Source organism: Lolium rigidum, chromosome 1, assembly GCF_022539505.1.
Source record: "Lolium rigidum isolate FL_2022 chromosome 1, APGP_CSIRO_Lrig_0.1, whole genome shotgun sequence".
NCBI classification, from domain to species: Eukaryota; Viridiplantae; Streptophyta; class Magnoliopsida; order Poales; family Poaceae; genus Lolium; species Lolium rigidum.
The window spans coordinates 270,343,577-270,370,234 of NC_061508.1; the positions used below are offsets into that span (position 1 = coordinate 270,343,577).

At 42.7% G+C, this 26,658-nt stretch overlaps 1 protein-coding gene across 1 annotated transcript; it reads right to left on the minus strand.

The window, feature by feature from the left end:
• Positions 1 to 24,252: 24,252 nt before the first annotated feature.
• Positions 24,253 to 26,315, minus strand: LOC124694190 (membrane steroid-binding protein 2-like). The gene is made up of 3 exons (XM_047227209.1): positions 26,089 to 26,315; positions 25,727 to 26,012; positions 24,253 to 24,861 (listed from the first exon to the last, which is right to left on the minus strand). The coding sequence occupies exons 1-3, from the start codon at positions 26,258 to 26,260 to the stop codon at positions 24,573 to 24,575; spliced, it is 747 nt and encodes a 248-aa protein (XP_047083165.1). The 5' UTR covers positions 26,261 to 26,315; the 3' UTR covers positions 24,253 to 24,572.
• Between the last annotated feature and the right edge of the window lie 343 nt (positions 26,316 to 26,658).

A 26,658-nucleotide genomic window follows, 5' to 3' on the forward strand; every position in this document is an offset into this window, starting at 1 on the left:
TGATGTTTGCCATATACTGGGATGCTGGAGTCCTCCTATTGTTATTGGGGTTATATCTGGGCTTGAAGCTTAAAATGGTGTTGGGCTTGTTGCCCACAAACTTCTCCGGCTCAAATTTGGCCTTCTTGGGATTCTCCTCTTGAACTTGTTTAAAGTCATCTTCCAGAGTGATTGTTGCATCAACCAACTCTTGGAACTCTGTTGCTCTCAGCATCCTGAGCTGCATCTTGAAGTGAGGATTCAGTCCCCTCATGAATCTTTTCTTTCTTTTGTCCTCAGTATTTACCTCCTCAGCGGCATATCTGGATAGCCCTGAGAACTCTCTGACATAGGTCAGAATTGCCTTGTCCTTCTGGTCGAGACTCTCAAACTCTCTACGCTTCAACTCGATTATACTCTCAGGGACATTGGATTCCCTGAACTTCTGCTTGAACTCTTCCCAGGTGAATACTTTCTCAGCTGGGTGTACTGCTATGATGTTATCCCACCATGATGCGGCGGGTCCACACAACAGGTGTGTCGCGTATCTCACTTTCTCTTGGTCTGTGCATCCAACGGTCTTGAGCTTGCGCTCGGTGTCCATCAGCCAATCCTCAGCGTCCATTGGCTCTGGGGCATAGGCGAAGGATATTGGCTTGGTGTTCTGGAAGTCTTTCAGAGTAACGCCCTGATTTTCTAGCCTTTCAACTCTGTTCTGTTGCAGCAACTCTTGGAAAAACTTGTTCTGTTGCTCCATGGTTGCGCGTTGCCTTTCCTTCAGCATTTGCATGTACTGGAGAAAGTTTTGTTGCGTCATCGGAGGTGGTGGTGGTGGAAATTGATTCCTTGCGGCTTCATTTGCCCCTTCCTTCTGCTTGGCCTTGCGCTCGAGGCGTTGCGCTTTGCTCTCCTCTCCCGGCACTCCCGATATCACCCCTAGCTCTGTAACACAAAGTGGTACTCATAGTTACTCCATGCGCAAGTTTTCTGAGCTCAACTTTGTGCACAGAACTAGTCGCAATGGAAATCAAGAAGCAAATCCAAATCATACAAAATATATACCATGTATATACATACTTAAGCGGTTTATTACAATACCCATAAGTAGTGTGAGTATGCAAACTCACTTATTGTATGAAAATTACAACTCATAAAACAATTACACACTACAATACATATGATACAATAGTATTGCAGTCTCGCCTCCTTTGGTGGTCACAACTCGTTGTTCACTCCTGGTACATTCCAGGCTTCCATCCGGTCGAACGTGTCGTCCTCCTGATAGAGTCTGGAACATAGGGCTTTCCAGTAGGCTGGCAATCCGAATCAGAGGATGATCCCAGGGAGAAATCTGTCATCGGGAAATGATTATTTAGCGATGCATAGTCCTCCCCTGGGGTATACTCCCCTGTGGCTCCATTGTTCACATTTCCTCCCTCAGAGTCTGGTTCAATCACTATCGGATACTCCTCGTAGTCTCCCGTACTATATTGATAGTTCTGGTACTGATCTACGGCGTCTTGATCTCTCTCCGGATCACATCTCACCGGATCCCCATAATTTCCCATGAATGATCCCCAACGCCATCCAGCGGAATTCTCAATAGGGGTCTCCGAACGTTGGTGGTTTCCAGATTCCTCTCCGCCCTCATATCCACCTTGTGAGCTACTAGGAAAGTACCTAGGTGCTTGAGGTGTGGGTTGTGTTTCAGGAGCATCTATGTCAATATAATCACCATGAGTAAACGGGTGTATGTGTCTCACTCTCCATTGCCTCCTTACCCTTTGACTCCTCCTTGGGCTCAGTGAACTCAACTAACATTGTATCAATTGCTCCCGACAAGTGTCGGTTCAACTGAAAGAACAAAGTCAGAAGGTTTCTGCAGTTGTCCATGTATTTTGCGGCTTCTCGGAGCTTTCTCTTGGCTAACTTAAAGTGGTTTAGAGTCGGATCATCGTCCTCCTCCATATGTGGAATGTGTGCAAATTCGGAGCCAATAAGTTCCTTAGTCTTATGCTCTCGAATGTCTGTGATGGCTTTCATTATGGCTATGTGATAGGTTGTTCTGATAGTCCTAGCCTCTCCAGCAGGCATAACTGCACTCATCCCTAAGGCTTCGGGTAACTAAAGTCCTACCCTACACTTTGCTAGTACAGCACCGTCATAGTACATGTATTTCATTACCCGGATTTGGGGATCGCACCCAAATTTGAGTAACATAGCACGGAGTATATCAGCGAGTCCTCCGTCATAGTCGTTCAAAGTGGATTCCTTCACTTCCACGTTACGCCCGGAACGTGAACTGGCCATAGTTGGCTGTAGATAAGAATGAATAGAATATTAGTAATAATGCATCATAATAGTTATAATAAAGAATTATCGCACTAAAAGATATGAATGTGTTATTCTCAAGTGAATAGTCATCATATTTTTAGAGAATCATTTACTACTCCTATTTGACTCCTACAGGTCTCTCCCATTAACTAGGTTCCAACCTAAGGTCAAAGCTTTTGCTCTGATACCAACTGTGGTGACCCTGCATACCACTACATGTTGTAGTATGCCAGTCGTTGATATAACATTCACGAAGTACCATTCCGCAAATATTACATCCCTCAGAGTAGTACAACAGAAACATAGCTGGTCTCAAACTCATTCACATATTATCACAATCCATATATGTACATCATTTCGGAGCTCCTCCTGGGTCCATAGAGGTTTACTCCTAGGTTCGAGTTGAACCCAACTTAACTTACATAATAAAAGTCTTAGCAAGGTAAACATTATTGGACTCGAGCAGCTAAATGCTAAAGAGTTCGTGTTGCTCGATTACTACTATTACTACTGTGGTTCACACTGGTTCTCCTTCTGGAACCTCCCCGGTTCCGTAGACGATTAGGTAGTCGACCCCCTCTATTCCTCCAGAGAAGTCTGGTTCTTCGTAGCTGATCCCATTGATGACCCACAAGTATAGGGGATCGCAACAGTCTTCGAGGGAAGTAAAACCCAAATTTATTGATTCGACACAAGGGGAGGTAAAGAATACTTATAAGTCTTAACAACTGAGTTGTCAATTCAGCTGCACCGGAAAAGCACTAGCAACGGGGTGATGTGAAAGTAGCAGTGATATGAGAGCAATAGTAACAATAACACAGCAGCAGTAATAGTAGTATGAGAGCAATGGCACCAGAAAACAGTTGACATGTAGAACGAGTATATGATGATGAAAGATGGACCGGGGTTCCCAGCTATCTACACTAGTGGTAACTCTCCAATAACAAATAACAAGTGTTGGGTGAACAAATTACAGTTGGGCAATTGACAGGATTGATAAAGCATTAAGAAAGAACATCAATTCATTAATCATGTAGGCATGTTTTCCGTATATAGTCGTACGTGCTCGCAATGAGAAACTTGCACAACATCTTTTGTCCTACCAGCCGGTGGCAGCAGGGCCTCAAGGGAAACTACTGGATATTAAGGTACTCCTTTTAATAGAGCACCGGAGCAAAGCATTAACACACCGTGAAAACATGTGATCCTCACATCACTACCATCCCCTCCGGTTGTCCCGATTTCGTCACTTCGGGGCCATTGGTTCCGGACGGTGACATGTGCATACAACTTGTAGATACAATCTAAGCAACAATATAGAGCTCAAATCTAAGATCATGCCACTCGGGCCCTAGTGACAAGCATTAAGCATAACAAGATTGCAAGCAACAATAACTTCACAAACTTTATAGATAGACTAATCATAATGTATCATCCATCGGATCCCAACAAACACAACACCGATTACATCGAGATGAATCTCAATCATGTAAGGCAGCTCATGAGACCATTGTATTGAAGTACATGGGGGAGAGTATACCGACATAGCTACGGCTAGAACCCGTAGTCCATGGGGGAACTACTCACGGAGCATGGCGGAGGCGATGGCGTTGATGGAGATGGCTTCGGGGGCACTTCCCCGTCCGGCGAGGTGCCGAGACGAGACTTCGTCCCCCGAGTTGGAGTTTCGCGATGGCGGCGGCGCCCGGAGTCTTTGCGGAGTTTCGTCAAGAGTTACGGTGTTTTTAGGTCGAAAGGGATTTTATAGGCGAAGAGGCGGCGCGAGGGGGCACTCGAGGGCGCCACACCACGAGCCGGCGCGGGCCCGGGCCAGGCCGCGCCGCCCTATGGTGTGGTGGCCCTCCGGCCCCTCTCAGGCTCTTCTTCGGTGTTACGGGCGCTTCGGGAAAAATAGGAGGTTTGGTCTTCGTTTCGTCGAATTCGAGAATATTGCCCAAACAGCCTTTACGGAACCAAAAACAGCAGAAAACAAGAACTGGCACTGTGGCATCTTGTTAATAGGTTAGTTCCGGAAAATGCATGAAAACATCATAAAGTGCAAGCAAAACATGTAAGTATTGTCATAAAACAAGCATGGAACGACAGAATCTATGGATACGTCGGGGACGTATCAGCAGCCCCAAGCTTAGTTCCTGCTCGTCCCGAGCAGGTAAACGATAAAAAGAATAATTTCTGTAGTGACATGCTACTTACATAACCTTGATCATACTATTACAAAGCATATGAAATGAATGAAATGACTCAAGGCAATGATCTATAGTTGCTAACAAATAGATAACATATAGCAAAACTTTTCATGAATAATACCTTCAAGAGAAGTATCAAAAGTCTTGCATAAGAGTTGACTCATAAAGCAATAAGTTCAAAGTAAAGGCATCGAAGCAACACAAAGGAAGATATAAGTTTCAGCGGTTGCTTTCAACTTGTAACATGCATATCTCATGGATAATTGTCAACACAAAGTAATATGATGAATGCAAATATGCAAGTATGTAAGAATCAATGCACAGTTGACACAAGTGTTTGCTTCTAAGGTGGAAGGAAGTAGGTAAACTGACTCAACATAAAAATAGAAGAATGGCCCTTCGAAGAGGAAAGCATCGATTGCTATATTTGTGCTAGAGCTTTGGTTTTGAAAACATAAAGAGAGCATAAAAGTAAAGTTTTTGAGGTGTTTGTTGTTGTCAACGAATGGTAGTGGGCACTCTAACCCCCTCGCCAGACAAACCTTCAAAGAGCGGCTCCCATGCATTATTTTTATTTTTGGGTGGCACTCCTTCCAACCTTTCTTTCACAAACCATGGCTAACCGAATCCTCGGGTGCCTGCCAACAATCTCATACCATGAAGGAGTGCCTTTTTATTTTAGTTTTATTATGATGACACTCCTCCCAACCTTTGCTTACACAAGCCATGGCTAACCGAATCCTTCGGGTGCCGTCCAACAATCACATACCATGGAGGAGTGTCTATTTTTGTTAATTAATTTGGGACTGGGAATCCCATTGCCGGCTCTTTTTGCAAAATTATTAGATAAGCGGATGAAGCCACTAGTCCATTGGTGAAAGTTGCCCAACAAGATTGAAAGATAAACACCACATACTTCCTCATGAGCTATAAAACATTGACACAAATCAGAGGTAATAAATTTTGAATTGTTTAAAGGTAGCACTCAAGCAATTTACTTTGGAATGGCAGGAAATACCACATAGTAGGTAGGTATGGTGGACACAAATGGCATAGTGGTTGGCTCAAGTATTTTGGATGCATGAGAAGTATCCCCTCTCGATACAAGGCTTAGGCTAGCAAGGCTATTTGAAGCAAACACAAGTATGAACCGGTACAACAAAACTTACATAAGAACATATTGCAAGCATTATAATACTCTACACTTGTCTTCCTTGTTGCTCAAACACTTTTACTAGAAAATATCTAGACCTTAAGAGAGATCAATTATGCAAACCAATTTTAACAAGCTCTACAGTAGTTCTCCACTAATAGGCTTAGACTACATGAAAAAACTTAATCATGATCTACTTGAGAGCTCAAAACAATTGCCAAGTGTCAAATTATCCAAGACATGATGAGGCATTTTCTGTTTCCAACCAAATATAAATAAGTGCAATAGCTTCCAACTTTTATCATTGAACATTAAAAGTAAAACGAAGAACACAAGTGTTCATATGAAAAAGCGGAGCGTGTATCTCTCCCACACAAGGATTGCTAGGATCCGATCTTATTCAAACATAAATAAAAATAAAAACACACAGACGCTCCAAGTAAAACACATAAGATGTGACCGAATAAAAATATAGTTTCAGGGGAGGAACCTGATAAGTTGATGAAGAAGGGGATGCATTGGGAATCCCCAAGCTTAGACGCTTGAGTCTTCTTGAAATATGCAGGGATGAACCACGGGGGCATCCCCAAGCTTAGACTTTTCACTCTTCTCGATCATATATCATCCTCCTCTCTTGACCCTTGAAAACTTCCTTCACACCAAACTTCTCATAAACTTTATTAGAGGGGTTAGTACTCAAAAAAAAATTTGAATCTACCTTGGTACTGTAGTGGCACATTGCAAGAACTCAATAAAACATTAGCTACAGCCCTCTACGTCTAGAAAACCTCGCTTAAAGTCCACAAGAGACAATGCAAAAAACAGAGACAGAATCTGCCAAAACAGAACAGACAGTAAGGACGAATTTTAATAAAATACTTCCGTTGCTCAAATCAGAAAACTCAAAACTAATGAAAGTTGCGTACATATCTGAGGAACATGCACGTAAATTGGCATAATTTTCTGAGTTACCTACAGAGAAAACAGCCCAGATTCGTGACAGATAGAAATCTGTTTCTGCGCAGAAATCCAAATCTAGTATCAACCTTCGATTAGAGGCTTCACTTGGCACAACAAAACACAAAACTAAGATAAGGAGAGGTTGCTACAGTAGTAAACAACTTCCAAGACACAAATATAAAACAAAGTACTGTAGCAAAATAACACATGGGTTATCTCCCAAGAAGTTCTTTTCTTTATAGCCATTAAGATGGGGCTCAGCAGTTTTAATGATGCACTCACAAGAAATAGTATTCGAAGCAAAAGAGAACATCAAGAGGCAAATCCAAAACACATTTAAGTCTAACATGCTTCCTATGCAAAGGAATCTTGTACACAAGTAAATTCATGAAGAACAAAGTGACAAGCATAAGAAGATAAAACAAGTGTAGCTTCAAAATTTTAAGCACATAGAGAGGTGTATTAGTACCATGAAAATTTCTCCCACCATATTTTCCTCTCTCATAATAATTTTCAGTAGCTTCATGAACAAACTCAACAATATAACTATATCACATGCAGCATACTTTTCATGATTTCCAAACACATAATTTTTATCAAGTTCAAGAATAGTGGAATTAAAACTTTCAAACTTACTTTTATTAATAATATAACAAGGTAGTTGATCAATCTCAATAGATATGGGACTCATAGAATAAGTCAAGAACTCTCCAATCCCATTTTCATTAGTAGTACAATTAATATTATCAAGTAACATAGGACCATCATCTAGAGCTTTATCATAGACATTTGCCAAACAAAATTCTTTAGTACCATGCATTTCGACATAAGGCACGAACAAAGCATTATCATAAGATTTATCAAAGTAGCATGGATTATCATATATAACAGTAGCATAATTATTCTCACAAGTATTACTCATAGGTACTATTTCAAGAGAATCCACAGGAACATAACATTCAACCTCTTAGGTAAGCATGGAGGACAATCAAATAGTGTAAGAGATAAAGAGTTACTCTCATTAGAAGGTTGGCATGGGTAGCTAATCCATTCTTCCTCCTTTTGTTCATCGCTCTCCTCTTCTTTTTCATCCAATGAGCTTTCGAGGTTCATCAATTTCCTCCTCTTTTTCATCCAATGAGCTTTCGGGTTCATCAATTTCTTCTTCCACCGGTTCCTGCAAATTGTGAGTGCATTCTTGTGCATTAATGTGTCTCTCTTTATAATCAAGGATATAAGGATTCCTACTGTAGCATTCTATGCAAGAATTAAGGATAGTAGAGACATAATCTTTAAGGTCCTTACAAACAACACAAGTTTCATAATTCTCAACCATGAAGGATTCTATCTCGGAGGCTCCCATAAATAAGACAAATTGTTCTACCTCTTCGAACCCATAATGAATATAGCAATTCCGATTATAGTTCTTAATAAAAAATTCCTCACTAAAGCCACATTGAAATTTAAGATGTTTAGTATCCTGTTGAGAGCAACAGTTTATATCATGGCGTTCAAGCAAGATTTTAGCAATTGTATTCAATTTTTCTATCATAGCACTCATTATTTTACCAGTTCTTGATTCTCTATAACAATTATAACATTCTATAAGCTCCAAGTAGGTTGTTGGTTCTCCCATAACAGCGAGTTTTTAATTTTTTGGTTTTTCAAATTTTTATGGATTTTTGGGTATATGAGACAAATAAAACAAGACAAAAATAAACTAAGCAAAAGTAAACTAAGCAAACTAATACTAGACGAGAAATAAACTAAGCACAAATAAACTAGACAAAAGTAAACTAAGCAAAACAAAACAAAATAAAACAGAGAGAGATGTAGAGTGTACTCCCCAGGTGAACTTATGAGTAGAGCTATGCCTCCCCGGCAACGGCGCCAGAAAATAGTCTTGATGACCCACAAGTATAGGGGATCGCAACGGTCTTCGAGGGAAGTAAAACCCAAATTTATTGATTCGACACAAGGGGAGGTAAAGAATACTTATAAGTCTTAACAACCGAGTTGTCAATTCAGCTGCACTGGAAAAGCACTAGCAACAGGGGTGATGTGAAAGTAGCAATGATATGAGAGCAATAGTAACAATAACACGAGCAGCAGTAATAGTAGTATGAGAGCAATGGCACCAGAAAACAGTTGACATGTAGAACGAGTATATGATGATGAAAGATGGACCGGGGTTCCCAGCTATCTACACTAGTGGTAACTCTCCAATAACAAATAACAAGTGTTGGGTGAACAAATTACGGTTGGGCAATTGACGAGGATTGATAAAGCATTAAGAAAGAACATCAATTCATTAATCATGTAGGCATGTTTTCCGTATATAGTCGTACGTGCTCGCAATGAGAAACTTGCACAACATCTTTTGTCCTACCAGCCGGTGGCAGCAGGGCCTCAAGGGAAACTACTTGGATATTAAGGTACTCCTTTTAATAGAGCACCGGAGCAAAGCATTAACACACCGTGAAAACATGTGATCCTCACATCACTACCATCCCCTCCGGTTGTCCCGATTTCGTCACTTCGGGGCCATTGGTTCCGGACGAGTGACATGTGCATACAACTTGTAGATACAATCTAAGCAACAATATAGAGCTCAAATCTAAGATCATGCCACTCGGGCCCTAGTGACAAGCATTAAGCATAACAAGATTGCGGCAACAATAACTTCACAAACTTTATAGATAGACTAATCATAATGTATCATCCATCGGATCCCAACAAACACAACACCGATTACATCGGATGAATCTCAATCATGTAAGGCAGCTCATGAGACCATTGTATTGAAGTACATGGGGGAGAGTATACCGACATAGCTACGGCTAGAACCCGTAGTCCATGGGGGAACTACTCACGGAGCATGGCGGAGGCGATGGCGTTGATGGAGATGGCTTCGGGGGCACTTCCCCGTCCCGGCGAGGTGCCGGGACGGAGACTTCGTCCCCCGAATTGGAGTTTCGCGATGGCGGCGGCGCCCCTGGAGTCTTTCCGGAGTTTCGTCAAGAGTTACGGTGTTTTTAGGTCGAAAGGGATCTTATAGGCGAAGAGGCGGCGCGAGGGGGCACACAGGGGCGCCACACCACGGCCGGCGCGGGCCCGGGCCAGGCCGCGCCGCCCTATGGTGTGGTGGCCCTCCGGCCCCTCTCCGAGCTCTTCTTCGGTGTTCCGGACGCTTCGGGAAAAATAGGAGGTTTGGTCTTCGTTTCGTCGAATTCGAGAATATTGCCCGAACAGCCTTTCCGGAACCAAAAACAGCGAGAAAACGAGAACCGCACTGTGGCATCTTGTTAATAGGTTAGTTCCGGAAAATGCATGAAATCATCATAAAGTGCAAGCAAAACATGTAAGTATTGTCATAAACAAGCATGGAACGACAGAAATTATGGATACGTCGGGGACGTATCAGTGTCTCAGTAACTTTTCTTGTATCGTGGCTCTCAGTACTAGGGTTTTCCGATACGAAGGAATAGATAGGCGAAGAGGCAGCATCGGGGGAGCCAGGGTGGCCTCCCCACATCTGGGCGCGCCAGGGGGTGGGGCCGCGCCGCCCTATGGGGTGGCCCCCCTGCTGGCCGCCTCCGACTCTTCTTCGATGTTCTGGAATCCTCCGTGGAAAATAGGGCCGTGGGCTTTTGTTTCGTCCAATTCCGAGAATATTTCCTGTGTAGGATTTCTGAAACCAAAAACAGCAGAAAACAGAAACTGGCGCTTCGGCATCTTGTTAATAGGTTAGTACCGGAAAATGCATAAAAATGATATAAAGTGTATATAAAACATGTGAGTATTGTCATAAAACTAGCATGGAACATAAGAAATTATAGATAAGTTTGAGACGTATCACTCGACATGATTCCTTCGTCGGTCGTTGCAACCCCTCATACACCGCATTACCGTGGGGACTTAGGGCTCCCTGATAACCCACAAGTATAGGGGATCGCAACAGTCTTCGAGGGAAGTAAAACCCAAATTTATTGATTCGACACAAGGGGAGGTAAAGAATACTTATAAGCCTTAACAACTGAGTTGTCAATTCAGCTGCACCTGGAAAAGACTAGTAACAGGGGTGATGTGAAAGCAGCAGTAATATGAGAACAAGTAGTAACGAGTAACACGACGAGCAGTAATAGTAAGACAGAGGCAATGGCACCAGAAAATAGTTGATACTACTTCCAATGACATGTAGAACGAGTATATGATGATGAGAGATGGACCGGGGTTCCCAACTATCTACACTAATGGTAACTCTCCAATAACAAGTGTTGGGTGAACAAATTACAGTTGGGCAATTGATAGGATTGAAATAGCATTAAGACAGAACATCAAGATTATTAATCATGTAGGCATGTTTTCCATATATAGTCATACGTGCTCGCAATGAGAAACTTGTACAACATCTTTTGTCCTACCAGCCGGTGGCAGCCGGGCCTCTAGGGAATCTACTGGAAATTAAGGTACTCCTTTTAATAGAGCACCGGAGCAAAGCATTAACACTTGGTGAAAACATGTGATCCTCATACCTAAGCCTTCCCCTCCAGTTATCCCAGTTGCTGTCACTCTGGGGCCTCGGGTTCCGGACATAGACATGTGCAAACAACTTGTAGATACAATCTAAGCAATAAGTATAGAGCTTAAATCTAAGATCATGCCACTCGGGCCCTAGTGACAAGCATTAAACACAACAAGATTGCAGCAACAATAACTTCATAAACTTTATAGTAACAATCCATCGGATCCCAACAAACACAACACCGATTACATCAGATGAATATCGATCATGTGAGGCAGCTCATGAGATCATTGTATTGAAGTACATGGGGGAGAGAGTACCAACTAGCTACAGCTAGAACCCGTAGTCCATGGGGGAACTACTCACGGAGCATGATGGAGGCGGTGGCGTCGATGGAGATGGCTTCCGGGGGCACATCCCCGTCCCGGAAGGGTGCCGGAACAGAGACTTCGTCCCCGAAACGGAGTTTCGCGATGGCGGCGGCACCCACGGAGTCTTTCCGGAGTTTCGTCAATTGGTATCGAAGATTTAGGTCGGGACGGCTTAAATAGGCGAAGAGGCGGAGTCGGAGGGGCCACGGGGTCCCACACACTAGGGCTCCCCCCTGGGCCGCGCCGCCACCACGTGTGGGGCCCCCAGGGCTCCCCTCTGGTCCCTCTCTGACTCTCTGGAAGCTTCCGGAAAAAATAAGGTTCTGGGCATTGATTTCGTCCGATTCCGAGAATATTGCCCGAACAGCCTTTCTGGAGCCAAAAACAGCAGAAATCAGGAACTGGCACTTCGACATCTTGTTAATAGGTTAGTTCCGGAAAATGCATAAAAACATTATAAAGTGCGAGCAAAACATGTAAGTATTGTCATAAAACAAGCATGGAACATCAGAAATTATAGGTACGTTGGAGACGTATCAGCATCCCCAAGCTTACTTCCTGCTCGCCCTCGAGTAGGTAAACGATAAAAAGAATAATTTCTGTAGTGACATGCTACTTACATAACCTTGATCATACTATTATAAAGCATATGCGATGAATGCAGTGACTCAAGGAAATGATCTATAGTTGCTAACAAATAGATAACATATAGCAAAACTTTTCATGAATAGTACTTTCAAGACAAGCATCAAAAGTCTCGCATAAGAGTTAACTCATAAAGCAATAAATTCAAAGTAAAGGCATTGAAGCAACACAGAGGAAGATTTAAGTTTCAGCAATTGCTTTCAACTTCCAACATGTATATCTCATGGATAATGGTCAACACAAAGTAATATAATAAGTGCAATAAGCAAGTATGTAAGAATCAATGCACAGTTGACACAAGTGTTTGCTTCTAAGATGGAAGGAAGTAGGTAAACTGACTCAACATAAAGTAAAAGAAAGGCCCTTCGCAGAGGGAAGCGGGGATTAAATCATGTGCTAGAGCTTTTTAAATTTTGAAATCATATAGAGAGCATAAAAGTAAAGTTTTGAGAGGTGTTTGTTGTTGTCAACGAATGATAGTGGGCACTCTAACCCCCTCATCAAACAGACCTTCAAAGAGCGGCTCCCATGAAGGACGTTATCTCTACCAGCAAGGTAGATCATGCCTCTTCTCTTTTGTTTACACATGTACTTTAGTTTTATTTATGGTTGACACTCCTCCCAACCTTTTGCTTACACAAGCCATGGCTAACCGAATCCTCGGGTGCCTTCCAACATTCGCATACCATGAAGGAGTGTCTATTTGCAAAATTAAGTTGCTTACTGATGAATCAGGGCAAAACACCTGGGGTCTTTTACGGAGTTTCGTCAAGAGTTACGGTGTTTTTAGGTCGAAAGGGATCTTATAGGCGAAGAGGCGGCGCAGGGGGGCACACGGGGCGCCACACCACAGGCCGGCGCGGGCCCGGGCCAGGCCGCGCCGCCCTATGGTGTGGTGGCCCTCCGGCCCCTCTCCGACTCTTCTTCGGTGTTACGGACGCTTCGGGAAAAATAGGAGGTTTGGTCTTCGTTTCGTCGAATTCGAGAATATTGCCCGAACAGCCTTTACGGAACCAAAAACAGCAGAAAACAGGAACTGGCACTGTGGCATCTTGTTAATAGGTTAGTTCCTGAAAATGCATGAAATCATCATAAAGTGCAAGCAAAACATGTAAGTATTGTCATAAACAAGCATGGAACGACAGAAATTATGGATACGTCGGGGACGTATCAGTGTCTCAGTAACTTTTCTTGTATCGTGGCTCTCAGTACTAGGGTTTTCCGATACGAAGGAATAGATAGGCGAAGAGGCAGCATCGGGGGAGCCAGGGTGGCCTCCCCACATCTGGGCGCGCCAGGGGGTGGGGCCGCGCCGCCCTATGGGGTGGCCCCCCTGCTGGCCGCCTCCGACTCTTCTTCGATGTTCTGGAATCCTCCGTGGAAAATAGGGCCGTGGGCTTTTGTTTCGTCCAATTCTGAGAATATTTCCTGTGTAGGATTTCTGAAACCAAAAACAGCAGAAAACAGGAACTGACTCGGGTTCCGGACATAGACATGTGCAAACAACTTGTAGATACAATCTAACCAATAAGTATAGAGCTTAAATCTAAGATCATGCCACTCGGGCCCTAGTGACAAGCATTAAACACAACAAGATTGCAGCAACAATAACTTCATAAACTTTATAGTAACAATCCATCGGATCCCAACAAACACAACACCGATTACATCAGATGAATCTCAATCATGTGAGGCAGCTCATGAGATCATTGTATTGAAGTACATGGGGGGAGAGTACCAACTAGCTACGGCTAGAACCCGTAGTCCATGGGGGAACTACTCACGGAGCATGATGGAGGCGGTGGCGTCGATGGAGATGGCTTCCGGGGGCACTTCCCCGTCCGGCAGGTGCCGGAACATAGACTTCGTCCCCGAAACGGAGTTTCGCGATGGCGGCGGCGCCCCTAGAGTCTTTCTGGAGTTTCGTCAATTGGTATCGAAGATTTAGGTCAGGACGGCTTAAATAGGCGAAGAGGCGGAGTCGGAGGGGCCACGGGGGTCCCACACAATAGGGGGGCGCGCCCCCCTGGGTCGCGCCGCCACCACGTGTGGGGCCCCCAGGGCTCCCCTCTGGTCCCTCTCCGACTCTCTGGAAGCTTCCGGGAAAAATAAGGTTCTGGGCATTGATTTCGTCCGATTCCGAGAATATTGCCCGAACAGCCTTTCTGGAACCAAAAAACAGCAGAAAACATGAATTGGCACTTCGGCATCTTGTTAATAGGTTAGTTCCGGAAAATGCATAAAAACATTATAAAGTGCGAGCAAAACATGTAAGTATTGTCATAAAACAAGCATGGAAAATCAGAAATTATAGGTACGTTGGAGACGTATCACTCCCCAACCACTCCACTTGTCCCTCAGGATTCAAGTGACTATGGTAAGCGCGTCAGTTGATGTACGAGAGGAAGAAGTACAATTGACTACTCCGTCCCACTCCAGATCTTATGGTTAACACGAGTTTTACGGCACAAGAATCACTAGACGACATTGGTTGTTAATCCTAGATGGATATAAACCCTTGCAATGGAACCTCCACCATACTCATACCTTGGTTCCATTCCCACCACATAGTCATATTCATAGTTATGAAATTAATATCTTTGCTTTTCATGCAAGAGTGATAAGCATAGTACTTTGCAAGTAATTTGGTAAAAATACTCAAAGTAACATGAGCAAGCGATGAACTTATGTGAAGGCTGCAAAGTATTGCAGTTGGATGGTGTGGAGTGACCCTTGTCCTCTATTTCTCAAAGATAGCATCATTATCCCATAAGGGCAATGGTTAAAGATTCAAATATGCATGCTTTCCATTTTTAGGGTTTGGTCCCCTCTTTCCCGGTGTTTTGTTATTTCATGTTGGAGGTGTCGAATAAGAACAATTTATGATTACTCCTTAGGAGTGAAAATATTAACTTGGAATATTGCCAAGTTATTTTGAAGTCCTTAATAATTTATGGACTTATTTAATCATTAAAAATATGGTCTTATTTTTAATGATTCTTTATTAATCCATTTTTCTTTGAATTAAATAATGGTTCAAATTTCATTGTCTCAAAATTCTATTTCATATTTTATTTGGATAGAGAATAAAATTTTAAGTGGCTTGCATATTTTTCTCTATTTTTTAGAGTTATATTCAATTTTTAAAATTTGGTCAAATTTTCTGGTTTTTTAAAAGAATAGGAAAAGACCAAATTGCTCCAGGGCCCACCTGTCGGTGAAACCCAGTGGGTTAGGTCGAACCGACCCACCTGGTCCGGCTCGACCAGCCTCACTTCTCTCCTCCTCTCTCGCGCGACTGAAACCCTAACCCTAATTTTCTCTCTCGCGTCGCCCTCGCCGTCGCCGCCCAATTCCGGTTGACTCCGTGGTGCTGGCCCTTGCCGTGGGGTGCAATCGAGCCGCACCGCGACGCCGCTCACTTCTACCAGCCTCGATCTGGAGATCGCGCCTCCTCCGCTCGTCGCCGACCCCCTACTGCAACTAGGGTTTGCGGATCCGCGGCGATCGGCCACTCACCGGCGTTCCTGACGCCATGGTGGTCTCGGAGCGTTATGCTGGTGCGTTGGGGTGCCGTGTGGCCGCCGTGGCGTGGCTTGGCCAGGCCTGGCGCCGCCGTGTGCTTGGCGTGTGCCGCCGTGGCCGCCATGGCCGTGTCGACCTCCTGCTTCCCCGGTATGTGCTCCTCCTCCTCCCTCTCTCTCTTGTCTGCTCTTGCTCCTCACCCACCTCTGGACGCCTTGGCATCCCTGGTGCGGTGTTGCCACCGTATGCTGCTGTTGTATGTTGCTACTGTGTGCTGCTCCTACTCCTGTGTGTGCTGCTGCGTGCTGCTTGCCCTAGTTCTCCATGTGGTGCTGCTGCTCTTGTGTGTGCTCTTCTTTGTGTGCCTAACCTACCATGCCCTGGCTTCTATGGCCATGCATGTGCTGCTGCTCCTATATTCTAGCTTATACTGCTGCTCTGCTTAAGCTGTTTATCCTATGCTCTAGCTTATCTTTGTTTCTGGATTATCATATCTGTTCACAATTCATGCTCTGGCTTGATTACTGTGAGTAATCCTTGCTTGAAGCAAGGACCAGTCTTTGTCTGTGTGGTGCTCATTGAGTTCTGGCTCATGATAAAGCTCTGCTAGGTTTAACTGTTGACTATAGGCATCAATTTCTTGTTGATGTGCTCCTGGATATAATTATAAAATTGTTTACACAATTTCTGTGATGCAATTGTTGTTGTAATTGTTGCCATTTATTTATTTGATCCATGAATTGATGCTAGGTTTGAATCTAGCATGCTTTAGCATGCTCGAGCAAGCTCTGATGATCCATTGATCATCAGCTGCTTGTTGTTTTCTTGCTAACCTGCTGTCTGTGCCTGGCTGGTGCTCATCTCAGTGCCTGTGTGGCTCATCTCTGGTGCTGGTGCATGTTTTTTGCTTGGTAAAGCATCTACTGATGCTTGCAGTGGTTACTGCTTATCTCTGTAGCTTTGGGATGATCCTGTGATCATCATGGGCTACCTGTTTGCTTATACACTTGTATGATTTATCTTATATGCTGTTGTTGCTTGTGTATCAAGCTCCTCACCAAGTACTGGTGGTTGCTGTTACTTGTGAAGGCAATATTGTTGGCTGGTTCATTTATTTGATGCACCTGGTTACATCTATGTGAGTTATATCAATTACTTGTGCTTGCCAGTGAAGCTTTGCTTCCTGTTTCTAACAAACAGGCATGAACTGCTTGATGCAGTGATGATTCATGTGCATCTGTGCAATATCTGGATGGAAACCAACATGTGTTGGCACCTCCTGTGATGCTTGAACTCCTTGGAGTGATGATATGATGCTCTGATTGGCTTTTATGTATGGCTGGGTAGTTGTTGTGACCCTAGCAGTGCTTGGCTTGCTAGTTATGGTTGCTCCTACCCCTTCTGTATATTTCTGTGCAATATTGCTGGTATACATTCATGTGCTTCCAGTATAATTGATGTTGAAATGAAAATAGACATATAAATGTCTATAATCTGATGGGTAGCTAGCTATAGGGTGCTAGGTGCGTCTGGTTGGGTTAGTTAGGGATCAAATCTTTGCTGGATTACTTTGGTTAGCTCAATGATAATTATGTTGACTTAACCAATGTTCCCTTGGATGAATTCCTACTAGCTTTTCCCTTATTTTGCTTGCACCATATGGCTGTGTGCCAAATGATGATACAAACAGGGTAACTCAACCCTATGGCTTGTGTGGCTTATGCATATGCTTGATTATTATGAGCAAAACAATGCTTGCTCATGGATTTCTTGGTTATACCTCACTCCGGCTCCTAGAAAGGTTGTTGGTGTAGTGGATTTTCATCTGGATGATTTGTGTGCTTGTCCTGCTCCTCCTGGCTAGCTGATGCTTGATCTACTCCATGATTCCTTGCTCAACAGCAAGCAGTTCTTTGTGGAACTGTTTCTGGATAGTTTTGCTGGCTAAGTGTTCTGCCTGTTCTTGTGTTCTTACCCTGGTGAAGCTGTTGTCGATGAGCTGCTAGGATTTTGGCTTGAAAAGTTTATATATGTGCCTCTCCTTGCTTTCTTGGTCGACAGCAAGCCTGGCACCATTTTGGTGACTCTCCCCTCGCCTGTGTCTTTGTTAGGCATGCACTATGCCTTGTGAGCTGCTTATGTGGTTCCCTGTTGGAACTTGGGCATCTAAGTGGATCAGCTCGGCTGATCTTGGTAATATCCATCCAATTCAGTTTTATTTGCTAACCTGCCAAGTGGCATTGCCACTTGGCTTAATGCTTCTTTTGTTTTCTTTGTTTGTGTATGCAGGTTTGAAGAGATGATCAAGGATCTCTCCTTCATGTGTTGATCAAGAAGATCAAGATGATCCCTTAGTGTAGTTTAGCATATTCTTATATTTTGTAATTTTCCTTTTTCTTTTTCACTTGTTCAATTTCAGAAATGTGTTGTAATATTTATAATTCATATGGATATTGTAAATTACAATGTATCTTATGTGTGATAATCAATAAAGCTCAAGTTTCTCTAATGAGCTTTTCATATATGTTTTTATTCTTTTATATCCATAATTTTCCAATTTATATAATTGTTTAATGGATTAATCATTATTTGAATTATAATATATCAAATTGAGGTTTGAATTTGAAATTCAAATCTAACTTGTTTGAATTCAATCATGCAACATAATTTCAAATGTGAAATGTTCCCCTCTCTTCTCGAAACCCTAAGTTAATATAGGATAGGTCCAAGTTTATCGCACTCTCGAAACCCTAACCCTAACTGGTGTCGAGAGAGAAACTTGTCCCCCTTGTGTTGTAGTTTATAAATAAGCGCGAAATTTCCCCAGATTTTACGATGCAATGCACATCCCTTTCTAAAAACTACCCCGCAATCATCTCGAATACTGAGATATTACAGAGTCGATAACTTTGATGACATCAGCAGTGACATGGCAATTGCAGTAGTGAGACTGATGGGATGTGACCTAGCAACCCATCCCCTATCTGAGCAGTCAGTTTTGGAAATGACCGAACATTGCGCGTTAACCGAAGCATCTCCTCGATTTCTATGCGTAGTGGAGGTAATGATCCTCTAGCTTGCTTATTATTCTGACACGTGTTGAGCCAGATCTGCATCCATTTTTTACGGCACAAATCCACCGGCCCAAATCTTGAGTAACTTTTCCTTTATAAAGGGGACCCGGAGATTTACTCATCTCTCCCCTGCCATCTTCTTCTTCCCTCGTTCTTGCATCCTGCTGCTATTGAGCCCTTATCGCCGCCGCGCCAAAATCACCAAAGCTCCTAAGTAACCCCATGTAATATCCCAGGATCTGGGGTTACAAAAATAGAGGAAATAGATGTGTGCATTGCATTCATGCATAGAAAATCCGGGGAATTTTCGCGCTTTCAAGTAAAACCTATCACACTAACTGAAGTTTCACTTGAGTTGATGGAATTGAAGTAGATCATCAAGTCAAGCGCTATAAACCTCATGTGACTTTTGCTAAAACTTGTTTTGGGTAGAGATGATTTGATCTAAGGGATTAGATCAAATGAAACTAGAACTAACACAAAAACACATTAATCAAGGATCAACTACTTGATCTTATAAAAGATCATAATATGGAATTCCTTGCCATAACATATGAACATCTATTCAACTATAAATCAAGTAACAATAAAATAGAGAAATTATTCTTAACTTATCTTTTCCATGTCTTAAACAAATAAATATCCCTACCATGAACCTCATGGTATTTCTTGAACTCAACTTTTGAACTCAACACCAACACAAGCTTATCATTAAACCCTAGAGATGGTAAAGGCCTATATTCATCAGATAGATAAGAATCAAACTCTAAGTTATTAACACTTAAAAGTTAAGAAATTACCTTTGTGTTAAACCTAGTTCAATTCTAAACTTATTACCAAATATGGTAAAACCCAGGGTCTAAAATGCATAAAAGCCACATATTCTTATTTAAAGCATAACTTATTAAATATATGGAATATCACAAAACTAAATTCGTTTACATTACGAATTATAGTTCAAACTATTTGAATAAAACTAACTATGAGTATTTTGAAACTCATATGATCATGCCTTGGTGAAATCAAACATCACCATTCAAAATTGGGGTATAATCCTTATCTTTGACATTTTGATTCCAATTATAATATAAATACAATCACATATGATATAGTGACTCACCCACAAGCATATAATCATCCACAAACCATTTAGTACCAAATGCCACTTGGATGCCCAAAAATAAAGAAAACTAAAGGATAATGATAAGGCCACCTAGGATGGAAATATCTACATAGCTTGCATCCCAAGCTATGCCACCTCATGCTTAAAAGATTGATATGAATGAGAGCATGACAACCAAGCACCTTACTCATCAAATCAAAGCAAGAGTCACCCACATATGTGTCATGATACTAGAGCTTGCTCAAGCCTATAAAAGGAACCTCCCATACCCTCCATTTGATCATCCAAGTACCATGGTACAATATAACTAAAGGATTGGGCCACCCCACACATTAGATAGGACCAAGATGAAGCAGCTAGGAGGTGGAGACATGCCACAAGATGCAGGTTTATCAGAATTCCTGGAGAACAAGCTACAGAAGATAGCAAGGTAGAATTCTTAGGCAGACCACATATTTAGATAATCACATCATCATTCCTTGAGTAGAACCATAGATTATAATCCAAGTCCTTGTGGAGTGAGAGGGGTAATTGGTATAACCATAGCCAAATACTTCTAGTGATACTTTAGGAAGCCCATACCATGCATGATCATCACCATTGGGTAATGATCATAAAACCCTAGGAACTTTAAGTAAGGAGCTATTAAGAATAAGTTGATCATGATAATATCATGATCACGCTTTGGAGAAATAGGAGAATAAACCATAAGTTAAACCTAGTATAATAAGTACATATCATCCATCACATAAAACGATAGGGAAACTACTAGTAAACAACTTTAGACCATATTCAACATCCTTAGTATAAAGAACTAAATGAGTGACAATAGAACCCTACCTAGCCAAGCACTTATGTCCACCCTACAATTATCTTGAAGATATCATCCTACCCATGTTGAGGAAGAGCAAACCCTAGCATATCCTCAACATATCCAGTAATTCCCATGTCCTTTAATACTTGGAAGCCCAACATCGCCTTCCCATTTCATTTATGCTTCAATGAGTAAGCATAAGGGAAAACCCTAGTTAAACTAGCATGACATCAACACACCCATGGAACTATATTCAACTTAACTTGAGCATCACTTCGGTGATCCCAATGAAAACCTTAGTGCCAAACCCTATACTTAATATGGTGTGAATAACCATTCATTCTTATAACCAATACCAAACCATAATGGGAACAATATCTACTCTAGATATTTTCCAAAAATACTAACAGCAACTTTCTTATGCCAGCCCTGGCGGTAGTACCGCCCAGATCAGCGGCAGTGCCGCCTTGATCAGCAGCAGTGTCGCCCAGATTTTGGCACAACCACCGAGAACAGGTGATCTTCTTATTCGCTTCTGGGGGACTATTCCGTCGATATTCAGTTAAGTACTTTCTCTGCAACACTTAACAACATATTAAATGATCACCGATGTTGATGTCAAACACACAAAATACTAGAGATCATGAAATGCTCTTTCATCATGTTCCCTAATTTCTAAGATACTTGATATTTATTCTAAATATTATTTTATTTTATGTTTGAAAACACAAATTAACAACAAATTTTTAATTATTTTCTATGTTTTGTAAATTGTGTTATTACAAATATCCGTTCACAATTTTCCTTTGCATTTTAAGATTTTGAGAATACCTTTCACAATGTTTTTTTAATCGTAGCTTTCTTCATTTATCTTGGCGTTTCCTTGATTTATCTGAACTTTCTTTTTTTCAAAACTTTTGATGTTTTCTCTAGTGTTGTCACACATGTGGAAAACCACCACCAAGCCTCCCAAAACTGTATTGTAGGTTCTAAGTGGCAGAACCTATATGATATAACTGTTATTTTTTTAAATGAGGGATATCATCCTAGCCTCTGCATGGAAAAGATGCATACGGTCTTAAAAAGTGACTATTAAGTGATCGGATTTCTTTGTTTTTCAGCAACCAAATCTAGGCCTAGTGAAGGGACCAATTATTTCTACCAAACTATGATACCCTCTTTGATTAAAAAAATTAATGCATTCCCTCAAGCGGGTTATTTCATTTGAAGTATTTGATGAACAAGGATCTTTAGGCTTCTTTTACCAAAAAAGAAATATCTTTAGGATTCTTTTAGATTATATTTCATCAGGAGAGTTCTGCCGGTTTTAACGTCCTGGGAAGATTCTTATAATTTTCATGTGATGCAGTTAAGTATAGTTTCAATCCTATTGACATCATAGCATTTGTAATTCAACATGTTTTTATACTGTGACTACGGCGGGCTTGCACTAGCCCGAACAATGCTACATGTTTTTTGGTCCCTGCGCTTTTAAAATCCCGCACAAACGGTATGCATGTGAAATTTCTTGCCCTGCAACCAAAGCAAGAGAAAATTGTGTCCATCTAGATACGTGCCTTTGCCGTTTGACTTCCCCATAGCATTTGTAATTCAATATGTTTTTTATAGTGTTACTACGGCGGGCTTGCGCTAGCCCGAAGCCCTGAACAATTCTACATGTTTTTTAGTCCCTGCGCTTTTGAAATCCCGCACAAACGGTATGCGTGTGAAATTTCTTGCCCTGCAACCAAAGCAAGAGAAAATTGTGTCCATCCAGACACGTGCTTTGCCGTTTGACTTCCACATCTATTTTGTGCCTAAACTACGATTGAGTTGCAGCACCTAATGTAAAATGATGGACGACGCTTAATTTGTCAAAGCTGGAATGTGGTCCTATTCTCCTAGGGTAATTTAAGTCAAATTGGAAGTTTTTCGTTTTTCTTCGAGAAAACACAAAATCACATCCGAGTACAATGTGCTGGCTTGGCCTCCAACCTTTATTGTATCAAGCAAGCCACCGAGATCAGGCCAGTTGCCGTCAAAGATGACTGCATTACGCCGATTCCATAGCCACCAAGTTGTGCATAATCGCCGAGGAAGTGTCCTTGGAGGCCGCCATTGGGAAAGCATGGATGGTCGCGTTCCTCCAATCCTCCAATTTGACCCCAGCGACAGGATACTTGCTCGGGAGAGAATTCAGGATAGGACCTTGTGCCAGGTGATCCGAGAATAGGGACAACCGACGATACGCCGTCCAACAACGGTCTTGGCAAGCTAGCCACAAGAAGAACTTTACCCTGGGAGGGGCCCAAGGCATTTAGGTAAGGTTCCAAGACGAAGAAGACACCGGCCATCTGGATCATTGCTTTGTAGCAGAGGCAGAAGAGTAAACACTGTCTACCGTCCACCGCCAAAGCAACTTGTGAAATGGAAGAGAACTGGATGCACCGGACCAACCTCCAAACCTGACTGTACTGCCAAAGCGCGAGGTTGGAATGGCGTGAAAAAACTGCATGTTGGAATGGTGTGAAAAAACAAACACATGAAAGAGATCATGCGGAAATAACTCCCTGCTCGTCAAGTAGCATTGTACTGTGGGGTGTGGGCGGGGCTTATCTTTTACGAACACTGATCTCCATCCTTAGATGCTACTAATTCCACCTATTAGGCTGTTAGCTGCTTGCGTTTCACACTGGATGGCAATTGGCAAAGGAAAGCAGCTCAACGTCTGTTAGGCTGTTAGCCTCCTGCGTTCCATAGCAAGTAATATCATGCTTGGGTGTTGGGCTGTTGATGTTAGCATGCCATTTAGCCTCGTCAAACAAAAAAAGAAACTAAAAAATCTGGCAAACTGAACCCAAAATGAATAGGCTCTTGCTTGTCAGCTGTCATGCCTAATCTCAACCAAAAGAAAAGGCAATGAGAAAAGTAAAGACAAACGGGTATCAACTGCCGTATGCAACCGTAGAACCTTGGCATCCAGATGGCAGTGATGAAATCGTGCGTGACACAAGCTCTGAGAGGCTGAGACGAACAAAAGCATTCTTTAGGCTGGGCATGCGCTGTCTGTCTGACCTTGGCACTTGACAGATAGCGTAACACTGACAGAAACAACTCCTGAATTGTTCTTCAGTGAGCAATCAACGCTGCATCCTGGAAGCTCGTGAATGTGAATAGAATACCTGAGCTTCTAGATTTCATAGAACTGCTTGCTTAATGTCAGGTAAACAGATAGCGTGGTTAGCACTTTTCTGACTTTTGTTGGATACATTATTGTATATAGTTTCTACCCTCTACGAGAGTCAAACCAGGTGCAATAGATACTTGCTGCAACAAAATGAGGTGTGATAGATACTTGGTGCAATAAAAGTCTGAATTGCATTATTCGTGCTGTTGAAAATGTTCCTTTCTAATATGGTGTTGCCTGTTTTAATCTGATCGGTAACTGTTCAATCAGACTTAACAGACATTGGCATCTAGGCCACCTCATATGATTAAGAAAGTTTGTAACATGATGAGAACAAATATCAATAGGCTCGTCATACTACCAGCTGCTCTTCAACTAGGTAGTTGTATACTAGGATTGAGCATTGACCATCAACACATCCAACTAATAACATGGCAGCATGTTCTTGACAAGGAAAACCAACAATATTATCTCGCCAACCCATGATTGATAGTACTCTCAAGTTTCGAATTACACAAAGTGACAGCATATCTGTGAATTGCAGTCCAGATGCATGTAGCTTCACTGTATCAGCTTGGAGAGCATCCAGTTGCCCCCTTTGGAGCCTTCATCAGCAGTGACCTCCATTTCTTTCTTTCTCGTCAAACTTCAGAATCAATTATATCTATTGGTGTCTCAAGGTGCTTTTTCTCCATTCAATTTTACAGCTGGAGCTTCCTCCTGTATTTCAGAGGTAGTGCTACCACTGCCCTCTTCTACGGGTCCTGTTGTTTTGATGCTCCCTACCTTCACATACTTGCTGACGAACTTGTACTCCCAGTCTTGCAAGGCGCTGAGCTCAAATGGACCGAGGCCAGAGACATCACCTGTCAGATCTTGAGGCTCAAAGGACATCTTCGCCAATGCCCTACTGGCATCTCTACCAGCAAACAATGCATATGGTCCACCAGGCCCATAGAACATTCTGCATAACAGCAAACTAAATCAGAAATAGGCACAGTGATGCAGATCAATGTCAAAGGTTGAGTTCAGCAACGTTTATGCTATGTATAACAATTTTGAATCTTATTGATGCCACCGCAAAATATTGTGCAGGTAAAATTAGGCGTGCAATTCTTCTTATTTGACACATCACAATTCACCCACGCCTCAACTCAAATGATAAAATCCACAAAAACATCATGATCTAAGTTTATGGGTACAGTTAAAAGATAATATAAATGGAATATGGATCGATAATTTGACTTAAAACGACAACTACTAAATACACCATGAGAATTATTTTTCCCGATAAAGAAATACACCATGTGGAAGCATTGAACAATTGAAACTACATCCTTGCAAACATACCAACAGCATAAAAGCTCTATGCAAAACATCATAATTCAGAGACTCCTGCACTATGTACATTTATATGCATATTTGAATGTCTGGCAAACGTGTCATTAGCTGGGCTTCTAACACTGAAAGCATTTGAACCTTTCTTTGGTGGACTTGTCAAAAAAATAGTAACATCAGTTTGGGATTGCACTCTTATTGCACAACTTTGTGTCCAGATTAATCCTCTTATTGCACAATTGCCTGCGACTGCGAGTCTTTAAGTTCCCAGATTCATGATACTGCTCTGTGCATTTCACTTTGGGATTGCAATCATGAGGTTAGAATAGTAGATAAACATGTTGCAATAATTAGTAAATGCGATACCATTGATCATTTGATCACAGGCAAACTCTCTGAATGATTTAGTAGTCTTGGCAGACAAAGTCTGAATTCAAACAGCAGAGCCGAATATGAAGGTTCATAGGGGGGCATGACTAAAGGAAGTGGACCTGCTCTGTGAGATGTCGTAGATCTGGCCCTTGATGGCCATCAGCAGCGGCTTCTCGGGGTCAGACCCGTCGTACTGCCGCAGCTCGTCCGCCGTGATCTCGCCCACCTGCACTGGCTCGGGAGCTGGAGGCAGCGCTTCCTCAGCTACCTCGACCCGTCGCTGCGGCGGCGGAGTCGACGGAGCGAGGAGGCCGGACGCCACCTTGTAGACCACCGCCGCAGCAGCAACGGCGGCGACCACGGTCCCCGGAGGCGCGGCCCTCGCCGCCTGCCAGAGCTCCGCCACTGCCACCACCAAACAATCAGAGCAAATCGCAAGCGACGAACGGCTAATTACTGGGTTTCAGAGCAGAGAGCTCACGCTTCCCCGGGATCCCGAGGCCGCCCGGCGCGGCGCTGCACCGCACGGCGCCAGAGACGCGGTGGCCGCGGCCCGCTGGCAGACGCAAGGACGCTGACGCGCGCGGCCGACTGGTCGTCGGCCCGGCGGCGGACGGCAGGGTGACAACGGTGAGAGAGGAGCAAGACGCCATTCGATCGATGATCTGACGAAAGCTACGGCCAACCGGTTTCTACTAGTCTCTCTTCCGCTTGTCGAAACAATACTCTCCAGTACGGCAGTACTACTAGTCTCTCTCTCTCTTCCTGCCAGTTGAGTAGAAATATTAATTTTGACTGGTCTACAAATTTGACTCAGACAAAATACTATTCCGCCGCCGCAGCGACGCATTTCGTACAAAGCGGCCTTTTTTCAGAGTATTTTATTAATAGAAAATCAAGTATTTTCGCCATGTCTAGACGCAAGAACGTTAATAAAGGGCTGCATCTCGATTTTTGGATTGATAAGATCGATACCACCAGGAGCATCTCCACAAACAACATCTCCGAGTTTGTGAATCTATGGTCAAGGGTTCATGAGGTTCGCCTATGC

Bases quoted from the DNA above. Each gene is read 5' to 3' on its own strand.
- LOC124694190 (XM_047227209.1), bottom strand. From the start codon at position 26,260: ATGGCGTCTTGCTCCTCTCTCACCGTTGTCACCCTGCCGTCCGCCGCC. The intron at 26,013-26,088 runs GTGAGCTCTCTG...TGGTGGTGGCAG, and splicing joins CCTCGGGATCCCGGGGAAGC to TGGCGGAGCTCTGGCAGGCG. The intron at 24,862-25,726 runs GTCCACTTCCTT...GCTGTTATGCAG, and splicing joins TACGACATCTCACAGAGCAG to AATGTTCTATGGGCCTGGTG.